The 18,934-nt window shown below is 51.4% G+C and overlaps 1 protein-coding gene across 1 annotated transcript in view; it reads left to right on the top strand.

Moving 5' to 3' along the window:
- The window catches only part of LOC124228589 (transcription intermediary factor 1-beta), a 3,079-nt gene extending 894 nt beyond the window's left edge, over positions 1-2,185 (top strand). Inside the window, exon 2 of the mRNA XM_046643117.1 lies at positions 6-2,185. Coding sequence (XP_046499073.1) covers positions 6-452 — 447 coding nt within the window. The 3' untranslated portion in view covers positions 453-2,185. The remainder of the gene's footprint in view (positions 1-5) is intronic.
- Positions 2,186-18,934: the final 16,749 nt, after the last annotated feature.

The following is an 18,934-nucleotide window of genomic DNA, read 5'->3' on the forward strand; positions in this document are numbered from 1 at the left end:
CCGAGGACGCGGCCCACGGGCCACGCGCCCGCGCCGGCCTGCGCGCCCCGGGCGCATACGAGAGCTGCCAGAACTGCAAGCGCGCCGCGCTCACCGCCGGCTGCGTGTGCGTCGTCTTCTCCTTCCTCTCCATGGTGGTGCTGCTCTTCACCGGCCTCATCTTCGTCAACCACTACGGCGGCGGTGGCGGCGGAGGACCCCCCGGCGGCGGAGCGCCCCCTGGCGCGGCCCCAGCGGCTGGGTCGCCCTCGCCCTCGCCCGTGGGGCCCATCTGCCTGTCGGTGGCCAGCATCTTGGCGCTCTTCTCAGTCGTCGTCACTTGGGTCATCTGCTGGCTCAAGTACCGGCCCGACGGCGCTGCCGCGGGCTCGGCTGGAGGCGGCGGCGGCGGCGGCGGCGGCGGCGGCCCGAGGGCGCGGGCGGCGAGCGGCCCGCGGAGGAGCGACACGTAGCCAGACCGCATGCCGGCCACCTGCCCGCACCTCCAGCCGCGCGCGGCCCGAGAGGAGGGGGCCACTGGCTCGGTGCGCTCGAGCTTCTCCGCCCTCTCCCTGCGGACCCCGGACGCGCACCCCATCGCCGCCCGGCCACTGCAGGGCCTGGGGTTTCCTCCTCTCGGGCTCTCCACGTCCCGCCTCCTCCGCGCTGGGCCAGAGAGGGACATCGAGGAGGCGGAGATGCCTGTTGGGAGTCCATCTTCCCGGTCTGTGCAAGATCCATCTCCGCTTCATGCAGCAGCTTCATCCTCGCCAGCGTGGGCAGCCGTCCCTCCCCAGAGTGCGAGGATTTGCGAAGAGAAGAGGAGAGAGGAGTGGAACCCCCGTCGCCCCGCCTGAAAGGTGGTTTTCTGGCTGCGGTGACTTTAGAGTTTCTTTAAGAGTATAGGTGCGCGCGCGCACACACATCTGCAGCAGTTGTGAGTGGCCTTGAATTGTCCAGAGGAAGAATGAATGAGATGTAAACGTGAGAGAAAGGTTTCCTTGCCTCTGGAGGTCCTGGAAAGTGAGTGACCTGGAGCGCTGAGAGTGATGTACACTCCCCCGGGACACGGCGCGGGCGCGAGTGGGGAGACTGGACGTACCAACCTCCCGCAACTGTCCGCGATTGGGCAGGTGCGCAGCGCGCGTGCGCTCTCGGGTCCGCTTGCCGTCTCCGCGGTGCAGAGAGGTGGCGCGGCACACGAGGTGATGATCTTGCTGCCCAGGGTCTGGCAGAGCCCAAGAGTCCCGGAAACTGGGCTCCTGGAAACTTAAGGTTATTTCATTCACGGTGTAACAATCAGGAAGCCATTTCATCTTCTGTAACTGGACTCAGGGAGCTTAAAGAGCCCGTTCTCCCCTCTCCTCTCAAAACTGACTTACTGTTGCCCCCACCTGGAAGATATTAAAAGTTATTCGCGCAGAATATAAACTATAGGCTTCCCCCGCCTCTTTTCTTAATTTCATTTTTTAAATAACTTATTTTGGAAGATCCAGATCTGGAAATTTTGTGCATTAAAATTTCCAGGAAAGTTGTTTGGTAAGCAGTAACATTTCTCCCATACCTCCAGTCCAAATACATTTCGAAATTAGGAGCAGAAAATAAAGCAGTGTTGGTAATTGATTCCAGATTTTATACTGTGAAACAACTAATGACTTTCCATTATCTGATAAAATAGAAAAATAGTGCCCAAAGATGAAATTGACAAGTCTTTCTTCCTTTGATTATAAATATATATATATTATATATATATATATCACAAAAATATTATTTTGAATTTCGCTGTTTGATATTGTTGGAAATCACTGAAATGTCCACAACTGATCACATGAGATGAAAAAGAATATATATCTATCTGACTTTGTAACTAAAAAGATGGATTGCAAATGTATGTTGCAGGTGGATTAGATGCCTTTTTAAAGAGAAAAAAAACCCAACTGTTCCAAATGAATTTTATATGAAAACATTCTTTATTCCATATTTTGAAATTTGGAATAAGACAAAGTTTTCCTGCTTGAAAATCACAGATGCTACTAAGAGTATGCTATTATTCCTTGTGTATTTATGCAAGCTGTCTGCATGACATCCTGACACTATTCTATTAACTGAACTTGAATGGAGCATTTGTATCTGTTATACAAGTGAAATAATTTATTGGCCATTGATAAGTGATATGGCTGCAATTTAGGAATTGCAATATGATGTGTTTTATGTCTGCACTGTCTTAATAAAGACCAGGAGCATTTATAGAAAAGCCTATTTTTCATGAAATTTATTTCAGGGGGAAATTGCTCCAAGTTATTTGTGTGGTACTTCTCTTCCTGAAACACATCTCTCCATCCAAATCCTAATTTCACATTTTGCATGGGGCTGAGAGAGAAATAACTCACACATGGCAATGCACATCGCTAGGGTAGACATTTCATGAAATTATTTCTAGGGTTTAACAGGGCTCCTGAAGGCCAAGTGAGATCTGTTGTATTCTGAAGGGAGGAGCTGCTTACCCATCCGCTGCTATAAGATCCGCTACAACTAAACTCTGTTGTCAGAGTTTGTTCTTGGTTCCTTCAAAATATTTTCAGGCTCCTAATATTTTCAGGTTCCTAATCCTAAGAATCAGAGATTGGTTTTAATTTATTTATACCTCTACCAAGTAACTTGCATTACTTCTGAATTTGTTTTTGTCTTTTATTCCTTGTATACCTCCAATGCTGAGACTGTGTTTGCATTCACAACTGTTTAGCTGCACAAGAACATCCGCACATGTGATGTATATATGTGTGTCTATACACACATGCTAGTAACAGAACTTGGCTTTGTGGCTGTAACCATAGATGTGTACACATGTGCACACACATATGTTTGTTATTTCACTCCCTTAAATCGGCGACCTAGGAGTCTGTCTAAAGTTACTTGGGGACCAGCTTGCCTTGTATAGTTTATTTATGTTCTGCAGAGGAAGGGACACTGCTGATGTCAACTAAATAATTCCTCATAAATGAGAAAGACATCTTTGAATCATCTCAGTCACCATATAAGCTACATTTTGTTTCTTTCATAGGTTGCATATGTAAATTTCCTCTAATGAGAAATTTGAATTAGAATACTTTGAAATCAGATAGATGCAATTATTGGCTAAGAACCTAAACATGAGAGATTTTTTTCTTGGCTGGCTTTATTTTCTTGCTAATTTCTGACTTCCTTATCAAGAATTGAGTGGTAGGATGGGCTGATGGAAAACATTTGTCTGGTTTCTAGTGGTTATCTGGCACTCAGATGTCCCCCCCCCCCCCCGCCCCATTCTGCAGATGTGAATTAATCATTCCTGCATCGTGTGGAAAGTTCTGGCACATTGGCACCTTAGACGAAGCAGGAGTTTAGGATGTAATTGTTGACGGATCAGTGAGATGTCGGAGGACTCCTGGTGACAGTGGAGGGCTTTTTCCCCTTCCCTTGGAAATCCTCATCTCAGAAGAACTTGATTCAACCCTGGGCGCATCTCCAGCTCATAAGTGTGAACTGCCAGTAATGTCACTACAAGAAGCCAGACCTGCACACCTGCTCAGGAACTCATGGTCCCCCATGGCCCAGGTTCTGGGGCTGCAGGTTAGAGTTATCATTCATATTTCTATAGAATCTAAATTTTCAAGTGAAAGAAACTCATCTTGCAGGTGATAGATTAAATACTTGGCCTCCGAATGCAATATGATTTGGTGAACAGTGTCCACATCCAGGAAGAACATTGGTTTGGGGTCTAAAGACCAGTAATGGCTTCCAAGAGAAGTGAGTCTGAATGGCTTCCAAGAGAAGTGGCTCTCTCCTTACTTGGAAAGACCTTGGCAAGTCATTTAACATCTCTGAGCCTCAGGCTCCTCACCTATAAAATGGGAACAAAAAGGATCAGTCCTGCTTACCCTATGGGGATGTGTAAGGATTTCTACAGACAAGAGAGTGTGGGTGCAAGTGCTTTAGAAACTAAGGACTGATGTGGATCTACGGCCTTTTATCATTCAAGTCTCCAAGGTCTGCTATCACCTCCCTAGAGAGGTCTGACCACTCTATCCCAAGTGAATATTTGTTGAAGTTTTATTTTCTTCCTAATGCTTGTTACTGTCTACAGTGGTCTTATTTACTTGTTACATGCTTTGTCTCAATCTCCTGCAACTAAATGTAAAAACAAGGACAGGAACCTTGTCTGGTCACCCACTCTATCCACAAAGCCTTAGCAGTTTTCAAGTGGTCCATAAATATTCTGTTGAGTTGGCTGAACAGGGAACTTTGGACTGACTGTTAAGTGACTTGGTTCCCCTCACTCCCAATGCCACTCGTTAACTCCTGAGAGCCCAGGGGACTTAGGTAAACAATTACTTTCCCTACTTCATGAGGATTTTTTGAAAGTTGAAAAATATACCTGAAAAGCACTTTCAGGTTTGAGAAAATTCAGTACTGTTATGGTGAAGCTCTTATTGCATTTTGTTCAGTTACAGGAGCCACTGGAGAGACTAAAGGACATTTGGCCTTCCTTTCCCATCATTTTCTGCATTATGGCATGTCAAGGTATAGCCCCTTTTGGCTTCCTGCCTTTGTGAGCATGTCCGCACCATCCCCTCCAGAGCTAGCAGCACCTACATAGTCAGAATAAGTTTACAATGCAGTGAAATTTCCCACAACATTGAGAACAAGATCTATTAAATTTCTCATTATTTGCTACTCCCTGTTTTATGAATTCTTCAATCTTTACCATTTTTAGTAAATGATCCTCCTAGACTGACTAAATCTATAATCTCAATAACTGAGTAATCTCTCAGTATTCTGTGATCCAACTCATTTCCTCTTTAATCATTTATTTCCCATTAGCTAATGTTTGTATTTTAAATTTCTGCAGTTTAATTTACAATTTGAAGCTGCAATTTAAGTACAAAGATGATTAAATTTATGTCATGCGCAATGAACTGCCGCCCTGCTAAGTGAGTGTTTACGTTTCTGCCTTTGAAACAATGTGGGATTTTGGGGAAATAATATGTTTTTATTGTGTATGTTAGACTGTAATTTTGTTTGAGGCATATCTAATATTTACCACAGTAACTATTTCTGAAATGAGTGCTGGAAATGAGCACAGCCAGGTCTTAATTCACAGTTATGTGAATGAGACAGTGTGAGAGAGATTTCATCAATCTTTTGCTTGATCTCTTTTGATTGTCCATACAAAAAAGCTTTGTAATATATATCATCAGCATTGTTTCTATACATCAATCAAACTTGAGGCTTCTGTTCTCTTATGCAAAACTAAAATATGCCAAAGAGAAGCAAGTTTGTTTCTGTGATAAATTCACAATCATTCCTATTATAAAATACATTTGGGGAAGTAAGAATGTTCAATGTCCAATTTCCAACAATATGCCTAGGAGCTCAGGAAGAATGTGCATGCTTCCTTTAGAAAAAAATTGTCTTTGCATGTAAAATTGGATTATCTTTGATTTAGAAATACCACGTCTCCATGGGGTGGAAGTAAGGGAATGTTGAAATGGGAAGAAAAAGGGTAGAGTTGATATACAAAAAGAGTTCTCCTCGCTCCTAATATAACAAAAACATATCGCAAGATAAACAGAAGAGAAAGTGTTTAATCATTGCAAGAACAGAACATTTTTATTTCAACAGCTATTATTTCAAAAACCATGGTAATATATGGTCTGCTCAACTATCTTTTACCAGCACGACAATGAGCCCTCTCCATCATAAAGAAATAATACATTTATATGATTTATATGTCTACTGTGTGTGCTTTTGAAAATATTTTGTAGTCAAACTTGGGAGGTAGAGAGCAATTGCACTTGAGTTGTAGTTTATGGGAAGGAATTCCAAGTGAGAAGTAGACAGTTATTGCTGGGAAGAAAATTTGGGACTACGCTTTCCAAGGCAAACGATTTGTCCCTTAGAGCCCATTCCTTATTAAAGTCACACACAGCAAATTTATTTCCTGATGCAAGCCTTAGCGGAGGTTCCCAACGCTGGCCGCAGGTGAGAGTTACCTGCAGAGCTTAAAAAAAAAAAAAATGCGGACGCACTCGCCCCGCCCCCAGAGACAATATTTAATTGGTCTGGGGGTGGGGGCGAGGAGGCGAGAAGAATCAGTATTTTTAAAAGGGACTCCGGGTGATTCTCCTATACAGCAAGATTTAAAAGCTATATATTTCACAATATATTTACGGAAATCCCTAATCTGACTTTAATGAACTAAATGCCGCCAGGTTTCTTAGACGCCGGGAGATCATGGAGCAATGCTTGGGTTTGGGAAGTGGCCATAATTTGGATAACTCCAAATCGTATAGATAACTATTTCGTTGTTGCTCTGGTCTCTGACATACTTTCCCCCGCCCGCCTCTTTTTCACACACACACACACACACACACACGAAAGCACGCACACACATTCACACTCCTGTGGACTTTGTATTCCCAGGAAAGTTAAGTAAATATTTGCATCCCCATTCGGACTGCTGTGATCTTTCCTAACGTGGGCGGGCTGACGGCTGCGCCTCCCCGCGTCACAGGGCTCCTCGGTGGGGTCCCCTCTCCGTCGCGAGATAGGGAGCGCTTTCTAGGTCCCGTGAGTCATCAAAATTCAGTGACAATGTGGGGACTTGAGGGCGGATTAGGTGGATAACCAGGAAAGTCTCGAGGTTAAATTAACAAAACCTCGCCAGTGACAGCTGTGGTGTCATCGCCAGTGACGACTGAAGGGGAATCTCGACAGGTGTGGACGTGGGAGCAGCTCCAGCGCCGAGAGTCTTGTTTAAAAGTATTCACTAGGAAAGCTATTAAATTCTTTTAAAAGACCCTCCGCAGTAGCCATTAGCGTGCAAATAAATTCCACGCTATTGGATCTAGGTGTAAACGGATTTGCGCTGCGACCCAGCTGCCCGGGGTCGGTGGGAGGCGGGGGGTTACCCCGATTTCTCTCCGTTTGTACGCGGACGCCCGCGGTGGCTCCAAGCTGAGCCCAAGGGCTCTGGGTGGAGTGGGGGGGAAGCTGGGGCGCGCGGGGCTTTGGCCGCTGTCCCTGCTGACCTCGCGAGGACCGCCAGGGGGGCTACCACTGCGACAGGGACCCCGGGGGCACCTCCTGGGTCGGCGGGGTGGAATCCCGCATCCTGGGGAGGGCCTGTGTCCCGCACCTTCCGCCGTCCCCTGCGCTGGAGGGAAGCCGAGGCCGTCCCGGGTAACAGGCTGGTGCCCGCACAGCGGAGCCGCCGCTCGACCTGTCTCCTTGAGCCCCTTGCCCCAATCCCCAGCCCAGTAACCCGCGCACTTGAGATCCGGCAGGGCAGGCGGGGGCCGGGGCAGAAATGGGAGGCATGGGACCAGGGCACAAGTCCGCTTGTAGGGCACGGAGAGGACCAGCTGGCACCGTAGGTTGTCAACCCAGGCGCTCCACTTCTCCGCTTAGCTTGTTTCGTGTTTGTATGGAACCTGGTCTTCAGCCCTAATTCTCCGGATTTTGTGACACCCTGTAGATTTCAGGATCTAAAGGGTATTTTATGGACGATCCGACGGTGTATTTATAATCTCCGACGTCCGCGGGCCCCTCCCAACGCCCGCCCCAAAGCTCCGAGTTTGGACCTATTCTTAGAAATAGAGAAGCCCCCGAATGCGTAGGTTAAGAAGAGAGATGCAGTGCGCGGGGGCTCCCAGCCCGGAGGGGGTCCCGGAAACCAGTGTTCCCCATTTCTTCCACGGCTTTCAAAGATGCAAAGCGTCTCCCAACAAACCCTCCCATTGTCCGAGGGCGGTCAGCGCGACGTGGACGCGAAGGGAAGCGGACTTGGGAAGACCTTGGAAGTCTTCGGGTTTCCAGGAGTTCCCGGGAAGGGGCCGCGCCTGCATCCTAGTGCAGACCTTCGTTCGGGAAGAAGGCAAGGTGCTCCCCCCCGCCCTCGGCTAGGCGCCTCGGAGGGCGTCGAGAAGACCAGAGGAGAATACGTTCCAAATGTGGAGCCGATGAGCGGGAAGATTCGGATTCTTTCTGCAAATATTCCTCGGCCGCCTACCACGTGTCCGGGCGGAATTAGAGACGGATGGATGATGCTAATGTGTCTCACGTTCTGCTGGGCATGAAAATACAGGCTAACAAATTCTCCCTGGGATTTAGAAAAAGCGTTGTTTAAAATGAGTAAAACTTTAAAAGTGGGATTATATCATTGGATGCGTTTTAAATATCTTTTTTCCTCCTGCTTTTTCTCCCCAAATACCCCCAGCACACAGTTGCATATTTTCGTTGTGGGTCCTTCTGGTTGTGATGTGTGGGACGCCGCCTCAGTATGGCCTCATGAGCGGTGCCCTGTTGGCGCCCAGGATTCGAACTGGTGAAACCTCAGGCCGCCCAAGCCACCTGGGCCACCTGGGCCAGCCCCTGGGTGTGTTTTAAAAGGGGGCTGAGGTGGAGTAAATTTCCAAATTATTTTCAATTGAGATGACATAGATCAGAACCTCTCAGAGGCATTAAAGGTAACTTTTGTTGAATTTTTTTTTACAGCTAGAACAAGGCAAACAACGAGAGGAAAAGTAGTTAGGCAGCTCCCAGATCTCATCCCTTCCAGGGCTGATCAGGGCAGCAGAAACTAGGGCTTTCTGAACAAACAGGACTGGCAACATAACATTGCGCCCATTTAAATCCTAGCTCTGCAGCTTCCTAGATGCATGACTAGGGAAAGTTAATTAACTTCTTTGTGCCACCTTTGCCTCATTTTAACAAGATATAATCTGGTTGTTTAGAGAAGTAAGTAAACTAATCTTTGTCAAGTGCTGAGAACAATGCCAGGACCTACGAAGTGCTGGATAAATATGTGCCATTATTATATTATACAACATAATATTCCATAATAGCAATATGATATTGTAGCAATATAGGAACCGTAAAGTAATAGTAATATAATGTAATAATATAGTATTCTATTACTATTCTATAATGGCATTGTGCTAGTATCATTAAGTACTATTGTCACCACATAATTAATTTCCCTAGTTCTCCCAAGATAGCTTCAAGATGGGGAACTCAGGCAGCTGACCCAAGAAGCACCAGGCCTTCTGAGCTCTCATGCTGCCTTTAGGACACTGGACATGTCCTCAGAGAAGTCTCCTGGAAAGTGTGGCCTGATTCCTGGGAGGGAGGCTGGGACAGTGCTGAGAGAGATGGGCCAGCAGCCTGTGCTGGCGGGCAGAGGATGGTGGCATCCTTTTTCCTGACCCCCTATCCTGGCACTTCCATAACTGATACCTTAAAGGAGTTTGTTTCTAGTGTTGATTTTATTCCTATCCACCCTTTCTCCCATCACTCTGCATTTCTGCGATGAATAAGCTGGCAAAGTCCAACCCCTATTTCACTTTATTTTTAACAGAAATGAATTTGAAAACCTTGGGGACAAGCCAAATAGAATTATCTTAAGTCAGTCCTAAGTAAGGGTGTATGTGACACATCTGGCACATAGTAGGATCACAACTATTGTATTTACCTTCATAATGTCCTTTTCTTCCTCTCAACCCCCTATATCCTGCTGTCCCCCATTATGCAAGTATCTCCTCCATGCCCACATATTCTGGAACAGTAAGAGGGGCATTCAGATTACTTGTTCCAGTGTAAATGGGTCCTTCAAATCAGAAACAGTTATTCATTGTTGTCTAGCATGAACCCACCTTGATTGACATCAATTAGGATTTATTTTATCAGGACTATCTTAGTCATAGCATTTCTTCCATATTTATCCATTCTCCCTCCCTCCCTCTCTCTTTGCCTCTCTCTCTCTCTCTCTTCTCTCCCCTCTCTCTCCTCTTTGCAGTTTTGGAGGAATCCTCTCTCTTTCCAGGGTTTTCATTTTCTTTCCCTTTTTTTCTGTCTTGCAAACCTTCCATTCTGACAGTCCTTCCTTCTTTTTGAGCTCAGAAAGCTTCTTTGATTTCTCCCTCCCAGGGTGACCTGTCGCTCTGTTCCCAGACGCCCCAGGGTCTGGTTCCTGCCCTCCTGGGTCATCCTCCCCCACTGAAACCACACTGCTTGCTTTTCTGAATCTAGGTCTTCCTCGCCAATCAGAAGAGGAGAGTTGAAGCCCTCCACCCCTTCGAAATGTGACCCTGTTTTGAGAAACCAGAGATTCTCGTTTGTATTACAGGGATGACTTGTGACCCGATTGTCACAGGACAGTCTGGGCTGTCTGACAATCCCCTCAGCCTCTTTGGAGATGGAGAACTTAGATCTGGACATGCCTTGGGGTTTCCGCTTCCGTTTGAGCCTTCTCACCTCTGTTGCAGCTACACGGTTTGTTTTTCTCCTCTGCTAAGTAGCTCCCAAGCCTTGTAAAGTTTTGCTTTATCAATAGTTTTTGTGACAAGTAGGAACTGCTCCCTTGGGCTGAGCAGTACCTCTGCATATTGTTCTGAGCAACCCATGGCCTCTTTTCAAGCCCCCACTGCAGGGCTACACGATGCTGCTTCCACTTCATCAGTTGGGTCCCTTGGTCCCAAATCTCTACAGGGAAAGATGTTTTTGAAGCCTTTGTATTAATGATTTGTGAAGCCTTGTGAGACATTCTCTCCTGAATGGCCCTGCTGGTTTCTTTTCCATTTATCTCACAAGACCACTGGCTGGGGAAGGATGACTGGTTCTCCAGGATCTTGGGCTCCTCTGGAGGAGTCCTTGGTCTCTCCTTCCCCTCGAGGTGGTGGCAGCCACCTGGAATCACTCATGAGAGATGCACACACCTGCCCCCAATGTGTGCAGCAGGGCACTTCTAGGTCAAACATTTCGCCTGCCTGGGAGAATTTGCTCTTCTTTGGGGAATGGGAATGACAGGTTCGAGGGAGGGGGGTACCTAGACACCAAGAAGCTGGACTTTCACTTTCTTTCAAATAAAAACTCACTTTGCAGGCAATGGGGGTCCAGATGAAGGTGCCCAAGGCTGCTCTGGAGTTTTGAGCCACACCATGAGAAGAGAGGAGACAGGGAGGTCCCAATCCCCTCACTTCCAACTGTGACACCTGCCTTCCTCCCAGAGGCAGAGAGAGGGATGGCCTCAAGGAAGCCGCTACCTGTTCCTGGGAAGAATCAGCCCCCGTCACCCCTTCTGAAGGAAGTGTCTTCCAAAAAGGGACGGTGGGAAATGTGGAGAGACGCAGAGCCCCAAGAGCTGCCTCTCTCTAGGCAGAGCACATCTGCAGGCTTGGCTGCCCAGGCCCAGCCCCAGTTTGCCAGGACTTCAGAATGCCCAGTGGGTAGTAGTTGCTCACTAATGCCCAGTGGGTAGTAGTTGCTCACTAAAGCCTCGGTGATGAACATGGCTCCTTCACTCTCTCCCTTCGCGTTTTTCCTGTGTTCACCAAACGCTCCTTCCTACCCTCCCTTCTCTTCTTACTTACCTCCACTGAGCCTGCCTGGACTTCTCAGGGTGAAATAGCAACGCCCCCATCCCATTCCAGAGTCCCATACCTGCCCTCTGGCTCTCCTCCTTCCCCCAAGTCCTTCAAGATCCTCCAGAGTTGAACCTCATCCTTCCAGGCTATGCAATCCTGACTGGTTGCATTGATATTCTTTTGGGTTATTTTCCGGAGTGTGGCTCTGCCAGGACGAGGACTGTGGTCTGTCTCCATCACTCGTATAGCCCCAGCACTTGGAACAACATGCAGTAGAAGCTCAGCAAGTATGTGTGGAGTGAATGAAAGGCCATGTGTGCCAGCTCTGTGATTGTTCTGGAGACACATCCCTAGCAGGCCCAACCGACCATTCACTGGGGGAGGAGGGAGTAGAAAAAAATAATCAAAATAATCAAATCCTCGGGGAAAGGCTTCAAGGGTCAGGTTTGCAGGTGTCTCAGGCCCTGGAGGTGACCAGTGTGCAAAGGAACCTGAGCATTTCATGAGAATTTTCGGAGGGGAGAATGTCGGACACCGGAGCGTGCCGAGCCAGGGCCCGAAGCAAGCAGCAGGGAAAGGCCGATGCTCCAAGCGCCGCTAAAGCCAGGAGGGTGATGCTGGCTCGCGGGCTACTGCCTCCCGCATCTCTTGGCTCCACCAACGCAGACTAAAGCAGCGCGACAGGTCGGCCTTCTCCGCAGGCCGTCGGGTCCCTAGGGCTGCGCTCTAGGGCTCAGCAGCTCCAGGCATCGCGCTCAAGACGGAAAATCTCTTCCCGCCTCCGAGGGAGGCTCCGAAAGGCCCGAAGGCCAAGGGCACCCAAGGACTCAAGGGCGGGCGGGCCAGTCATTTAGACCGGGAACCCGCCAACGGCCCGACCTCCGACGCCAGGCTTAACACAGCATTTATAATTGGGCTGCAAAACCAGATGAGCCAATTCGGAGTGGATCCAGTGTCCCTGGGGGTCGGATCCTCGCTGTCTGAGAGGGAAGAGGCCACGAGGAGGGCTTGCGAACTCCCACCTCATCCTCCACGGCATTGGAAATCAATGCCCTGTTAAGTCTGAGCCCTGAATTGCTTTATTTTTTAAATCCAGCAGAATTTCTTTAAGGAGCTTGAATGGAAGAATCTCAGCCCCGATGGCCGAGGCTCAAGGCTCAGAGAGGACAGGACCTGCTAGGACGGCGTTGGGGGGTTGGGGCTGAAAGGAGTTCTGTCCAAGAGACCAGCCCCGGCTAGGAGGGGTGGTCGCAAAGGACGCTGTGCCCCAGGGCACATGTGAGCCCAGGGTCTCTGCCCTCAGCCGACGTGAGTGCGGCGAAGCTGCCAGGAGGAACATGAATTTGGCGACCCCCACCTCCAGCCAGCTTTCCTACACGCGACCTAGAGGCTTCGAGCTTTCCCGGGTTTTCTGGCAAGAACTGAAGCCCCCCACCCCCACCCCCACCCCCACCCCCACCCCCACCCCACCTGCGCAATGCTCGCGTCCTCTTGCACCCTCGGCGCCCAAGAGGAGTTGGCCTCCTGGACGGCTTCTGAGGTTTTCCGCACCCCACCCTTCGGGCGTCCTGAGCACTGAAGCTCCCCCCAGGATCGCTGCTTGGCCGAGATTTGGGCTCCGCAGAATTGATTTTTGTCGGACTCTTCCTTGGCGCATCCGAGGGAAGAAGTGGGTGGGGAACTGTGTGGGCCTGGCGTGGGGCTGGAGGGCGGGAGGGTCGTGGGGTGTATACTTACTAGTCTGTGTGTGTATACGAGTGAGTGCCCAGATGGGAGAGGCACGAGAGGGGGCGACGTTTCCGGGCTCGGTCCGGGCTCCGCGAGCCGTCGGGCCGGACCGCAGCAGGCTCTGGGCCCTGGGGAAAGGCATCCTTGAGCGGCGCCACGAGCCGTGTCTACTCTGTCCGCGACTGCAACACCGGCCCTGAGAGATGGACGTAAGGGAGAGAAACGCTAGTTTCTCAGCTCCTTCGCCAAACGCGCCTTGGGAAGGGATTAGGCGCCCCCTGTACTTTCGCTTTGGGCGTGATTGATGCAAACGGCGCGCTGAGGGCTGCGTAATTAATAAAGATTACTCCCATTTTGTCGAAACGTCCCTCTTAATTAATGGCGAAGAGGCTCGAAGGGTGATTTATTTGCATTTGGAAAAGGCCCTCGGTGGCGCAGGCTTCGCGGTGGAGGCGGCCGCTGGGACCCAGGACTAATTGGCAACCATCCGGCTGAGGCGTTCTTGTTCCGGATCCAAGTGTCCCTCATCCTGTTCCCCTCGCCTCGCTGCCTCCGGGACCTACTCCCTGGTACTCCTCCTCCAGGCCGCAACTCCGTCTGCACCCACCCTAGCTCCGGGTGGGCCTCCCTCCCCTCAAAGGAAGCTGTGGGACTGGCGGGGCACTCCTCTCCTCACCTCCCGCGTGCTCCCCGCTGCGCCTCCCCACTGCTCCCCTTGATCCATCCAGAGAGGACCTCCAGGGGCCGCCGCGATCACCAATCCCTGGGCTCGCCCAGGGCTTCCGTCCGTGCTCTCAGGGAGGAGCTGCGGGATGGAAAGAGGCGCTCACTCCACGTCCCTAAGGCCGAGGGCGCACAGGAAACCCTGGGAACCTCCCCCCGCGTGTGAATGAGTGAACGTGTTTATGGCTGGATGTTTGTGCGTCTGTGTGCCTACGTATGTCTGTGTGTGGATTTCGGGTGTCTGCGCGTGTGCGTGAGAACGTTTGTGGCTGCGTATGTCTCGTGTGTCTGTTTCTCAGTATCTGAGTGGTGCGTTTTGCTAAGATATCACCCTCCCTCCCGCCTTACTGTCCACCTGCTACAACCCAAGAAAAAGGTGCCGCCTCTCCCTCCGGCGTCGCCGCAGTAAAACACTCTGGCTTTAGCCGGAGACTTTTCCAGGGGGCGGGGAGGGGGTGCAAACACTTTCCACCCTTCAGGGGCTGGGAGGGGGAAGGTGGGGGAGGCCGAGCGGCCGCGTGGAGGGCCGAGAGCCGGGAAGAGGCTTCAAAGGTTCGGGTAACGACTCTTCGGCCTTTATTTATGCCCCTATTAATACAATATCCATCATGTAGATATCGATCTTTATCCTTTAAACTGATACGCTGGGAATCAATTAGCCATGCAGATTACATTTCCTACATATCCAAATGTTAATCTTTCAGACTCTGGGCCAGTGATATATATTTTTGCAGCCACATAGTATTAGATTTCGTTTGGAAATGAAAAGAAGAAAAAAGGCTCTCTGAAGCTCGTTCCTTTTGGGGCTACTTGTCTTAATTCCAGGCCCGGGCTGGGCGTTGGGTGTCTGGGAACCGGGATGCCTCTCGCGAGGTTTTCCGGGGGGGAAAGAAGCAAGACTGCGAGAGCGACCTGAGCTCGGGGCACCGAGGGGACCCCGGACAGCTTTGTGTGACGTCTCGGCGCACCAGTTAGCGCCGGCGGGTCTGCACTGCTGTCCGAGGCTCCCTCCTGCTAAACCACCCTGTCTGGCCGGCTCCTTTCGATAGCTTTCGGCGTTCGAGATGGTCAGTTTTCCTCTTTTCGAAGTTTCCCTCAGGGTTTTCCCATCTCCAAGGTTCTAAATCAAAGCTATTCTCCCACTCCTCGCCCCCAAAACCCAAGGCTTGTTTCAAGATTCATCTTCAGGAAGAGAAAGCTGATTTAAAAGAGGAAAGAATCTTTCTCTCTTCCTGGGAGAAGGGAGATGGAGAGAAAGTTGAAGGTGTGGGAAGGAACTTAGTGCTATTCATGTATATAGAGATTTTAAGGGCAGAGGCATCCTTTCTTGGAGTCTTTTTCTCCTTCTTTCCTTTCTTTCTTTCTTTTCTCTCTTCCTTCCTGCTTTCCTTCCTTCCTTCCTTTCTCCCTCCTCGTCCTCCTCTTCCTCCTCCTTTTCCTCTCTCCTCTTTCTCCCTCTTTCTCCTTTTCTCCTCCTCCTCCTCTTCCTCCCTTTGAAAGGCTTGTGGGGTCAGAAGAGGATATATCCCAGGTCGGCTGGGGCCCCTCCTCACTCCGACGGGGGCGGGGTGGCCCAGAGGCCGGGCGAGTGCAACACTCTTGAGAACTCCCCCCTGTGCCGGGCCCGCGCTCCTCCGGCTCCGGGCGAATCGCGCAGGCTCAGCGGGCGGAGACCGGGCCTCCTCCGCCTCCCCGCACCTGTTGCGTTTACTCGGCTGAGCGGGCTGCGCTATCTTAGTACCTGGGGACCGCGGATCCTGGGCTCAGGCACAGCACTGCTGCCTTAGGCTCCTGTGACCTCAATGTGGCGCGCGTCCAGGCTCCGCTAGAGACGCCGGGTTTGAATATTCTTCTCCTGGATCTCTCTTTTCTTGCTTTTCATGTCCCGCCTCCCAGCCCTCCGTCTGAAATTCACTTCGGGGAGAAGGGATTCAGGCCGAGAAGCAGCAGTGGCTCACCGCGTGGGCTCAGGCACCGGGACCGCGTGGAGTCAGAGAGACCTGGCCTGATCCAGGCGCAAGACTTGTTAGGTTCCTCCACGTTCCCGCTCCACTCGCTCTCCCCGCCGCCCCAGGAGTGGAACCCACAGTCTGGGCTCTTTGTGTCCAGAGGCGCCCCCAAACACCCGAGGCAGGAGTTCCTGGAGTGGTTATTTGCTTTCCTTTTTGCTCCAGACGTCAAGGACACCCAACAGAAGTCCTGCTTCCCCCCAGCACTCCTATCCATGCTCCTCGACTCTGCTTTCGAAACCCATCCCCCTCCCCCCAGATGCCCCGCCTGGCCTCCGCACTTCCTCTCTTCCCCAAGGCCCAAGCTGCCCCCAATGCCAGCCTGTCCCGCCAGATTCCTCTATCCCTGCCCCCCACCTACCCCCCATGCTCGCACCGCACACACACTTCAGCAGAGCAGTTGCTGGATTTCTCTTCTAAACGTCTAATCTCCCAGTGGACTCTTACCGAGTTGGGCAGAACATTTTTTAAAGATTAGAGGGGACTTACTCTAATTTTTTTATGAGACGCTTTTTCCCCTGGAGAATCGGGCTCTGGCATCTTGTCTTCCTTATTTACTTAAAAATAATTTTTGCAGCACCACATGAACGTCTGTAGAAGACAAATCCCCATGAGATTTCATCCTCTCCCTCTCTCCCTGCCTTTCAAACATTTTTTCTTTTGCATTTCTCTTCTTCCCCTCCTTTCTTTTTCCTTTTCTCTTTTTCCTTCTTTCTTTTTCTTCCCACAAACCATATATTCTTTATTGAGAACCCACTCACACATTCTCGCCGGCTCTCTCGGCTGCAGGGGCACGGCAGGGGCAAAACCACTGGGGCTGGCCCACAGCACTTTTCAGTGCAGCGCCCGGATCCCCATTCAGTCCCTGAATCCGACCTCATTCCGACTGGTTTTCCAATGCGGGAGAATAGTGGCGCCAAAGCTTTTGACAAACAACTGCGGGGGGCCTAGTGACGGTGGCTACGCCAGGCGCTGCGACCCGCCGCGGGTTTAACTGGAGCATGCACCAATCCAGTATCTTCGTATCCGGGCAAGAAGCGCGTGGTCAGAGACCTGGCCGGTTGATTTCCTCCCGGTGAACGCAGGAAAGCCTTTCTGCGGGCTGAGGGTTGGGTGGCATTTGCTCAAACCTCGGACTGCATCCTGAGAGCGGTACCGGGGACGGGGCAGGCGGCCAGGCGCATCCCCGCGGGGCTGCCAGTCTCCCAGAGCCGAGCCCTCCAGATGGAGCAAAAAGGGCCTGGTGGCAGACGCCACCCTCCTGCCCCACTAGGTCAGGGACACTATTTTACATAGATCTTAATTTCCTCTTAAGGCCTGTGTCCGGCTAGATATGAGGTTCTCTCTCACAGACCACAAGAAGTCCGTGGGTCGTGAAACGCTTATGCCTGGGGTCCACAAGTGCGGTAGCTGCACGCCGAAGGGTGTCCTGCGGCTCAAGCAGACACCCCTCACCGCGACTGGACTGCGTATCCACGCGCCCAAATCAGTAGGGAGGGACCGCCTTCAAGTGAACGGGCATGTTCCCTCCAGGCTTGGACAGGCAGCCGGGTGTCTATGTCATCTGAAGCGCCTCTGAACCTGGGGTCAGAGGCGGCACCAGCAAGTTACTTTGCTCTTTTTGGTCAAATTGTCTTTCTCTTGTCCTCAAGGCTCCCCGTTTCATTTTGCACGTGCACAGACAGTGCTGGCGGACAACATGTTGGTTCAAAGAACCGTCGTAGAGATTTCTGGCTGCTTTCTGGGTAATTTGTCAGTCTAGGGAAATGGTACTGACTCCCGAACCTAGGTTCAGGGCTGCAGGGCGCCGGCGCTCGCCTTCCAAGCCCCACTGCGGGATCATTCCTTAGCCAATTAGCGCCTGTATCGCCGCCAGAGTTGGCATGGGGTCTCTGCGGTCCACAGACTCCGGGCAGGGGAAGGGGCCTGGGGGAGACGCCCTTCCCGCTCCAAGGAGTGGGGGGCGGTGGTGGCTTCGGCTTCCGGATAGACACAGAAAGAAGTAAGAGGAGGCCCGAGCTTCGGAGACAGGGAAGGAGTGGCTGAAGGGTAGAACCGGGGTGCGCTCTTCGAAAATAGTTTGGGAAATCCGTAACCACCCCACCTGTTGCACACGGCCGGCTGTGCCCCAACCCGGGCTTTAGGCCTGGTCTGGCCTGGCTGGGAGTGGTTGCCACCGGCCCGGGAGCCGCAGCCAACATTGCAGTCCTGGCCCTCCCGGGTCGCACTTCAGGGATACCGACCTCAGGGAGTTTGGACTCCCTAGGTCTTTGGAAGTGGCCCCGCAGCCCCACTGGCCCGGCTGCTGGGCGCCTGAGGGTGTCCTCCCACCCCGCCCTGGGTCTCCGGGTCCTCTGGGCGCTGCCCGAGTGCAGAAGGGACGAGCTAGTCTTCTGGCCACATATAAACCTCAGAGCGCTCCCGCAGGGCAGAGGCGGAGACACCCTCGAGCTGCAGGCCCCCAACCCACACACACCCTCTTGGCCTCCATTTGTACATTTTTATAGAAGCGGTGGTAGGTTTATGGATGCGCATCCTGGCCCGGCACTCATGGGCACTCGAGATCCAATTCCACCGGCAGTACCTCCATTCACAGGTCCTCCCAGCTCTGCGGCTTTCGCGAGGACGCGCAACCCGGGAGCAGGAACGTGCAGCAAGCGCGTCCCTTCTCGGATCTGCTGGCTCTCGGGAGAGGACGCCCGGGAGCAGAGCGCCGGGCCGCCGCGGGGAGGGCTTGGAGACGCGCCCTCAGCTCAAACACAAATGAGACTCCTCCCTGGCCTTCTTTAACCGCTCACCGCGGGTCGCGGGGCTCCTTTGGGCTTCCGGTTGAGTCTGCATTGCCCTCCTGAAATCGTTTGGGTACCTCGCTCGCCTAACGATTACCGCGGACCGTCGAGAATGCTCTGTCTGCTCCACTCAAACTTTTGGAGAGAGAACTTGGAAAACTAGCTCCCGTGATGTGACGCAATCTCTGAGAAGTGGCTTGGGAAGCAAGGACACATTTTGTTGGCCCCCAAAAAGGAAATGAGAAAGTTTCCCCCTTGACAAATTGAGTCATTTTGTGTAAAACCAGGTTAAACAGGGCTTATTATA

This window comes from Equus quagga, chromosome 17 (genome assembly GCF_021613505.1).
Source record: "Equus quagga isolate Etosha38 chromosome 17, UCLA_HA_Equagga_1.0, whole genome shotgun sequence".
NCBI classification, from domain to species: domain Eukaryota; kingdom Metazoa; phylum Chordata; class Mammalia; order Perissodactyla; family Equidae; genus Equus; species Equus quagga.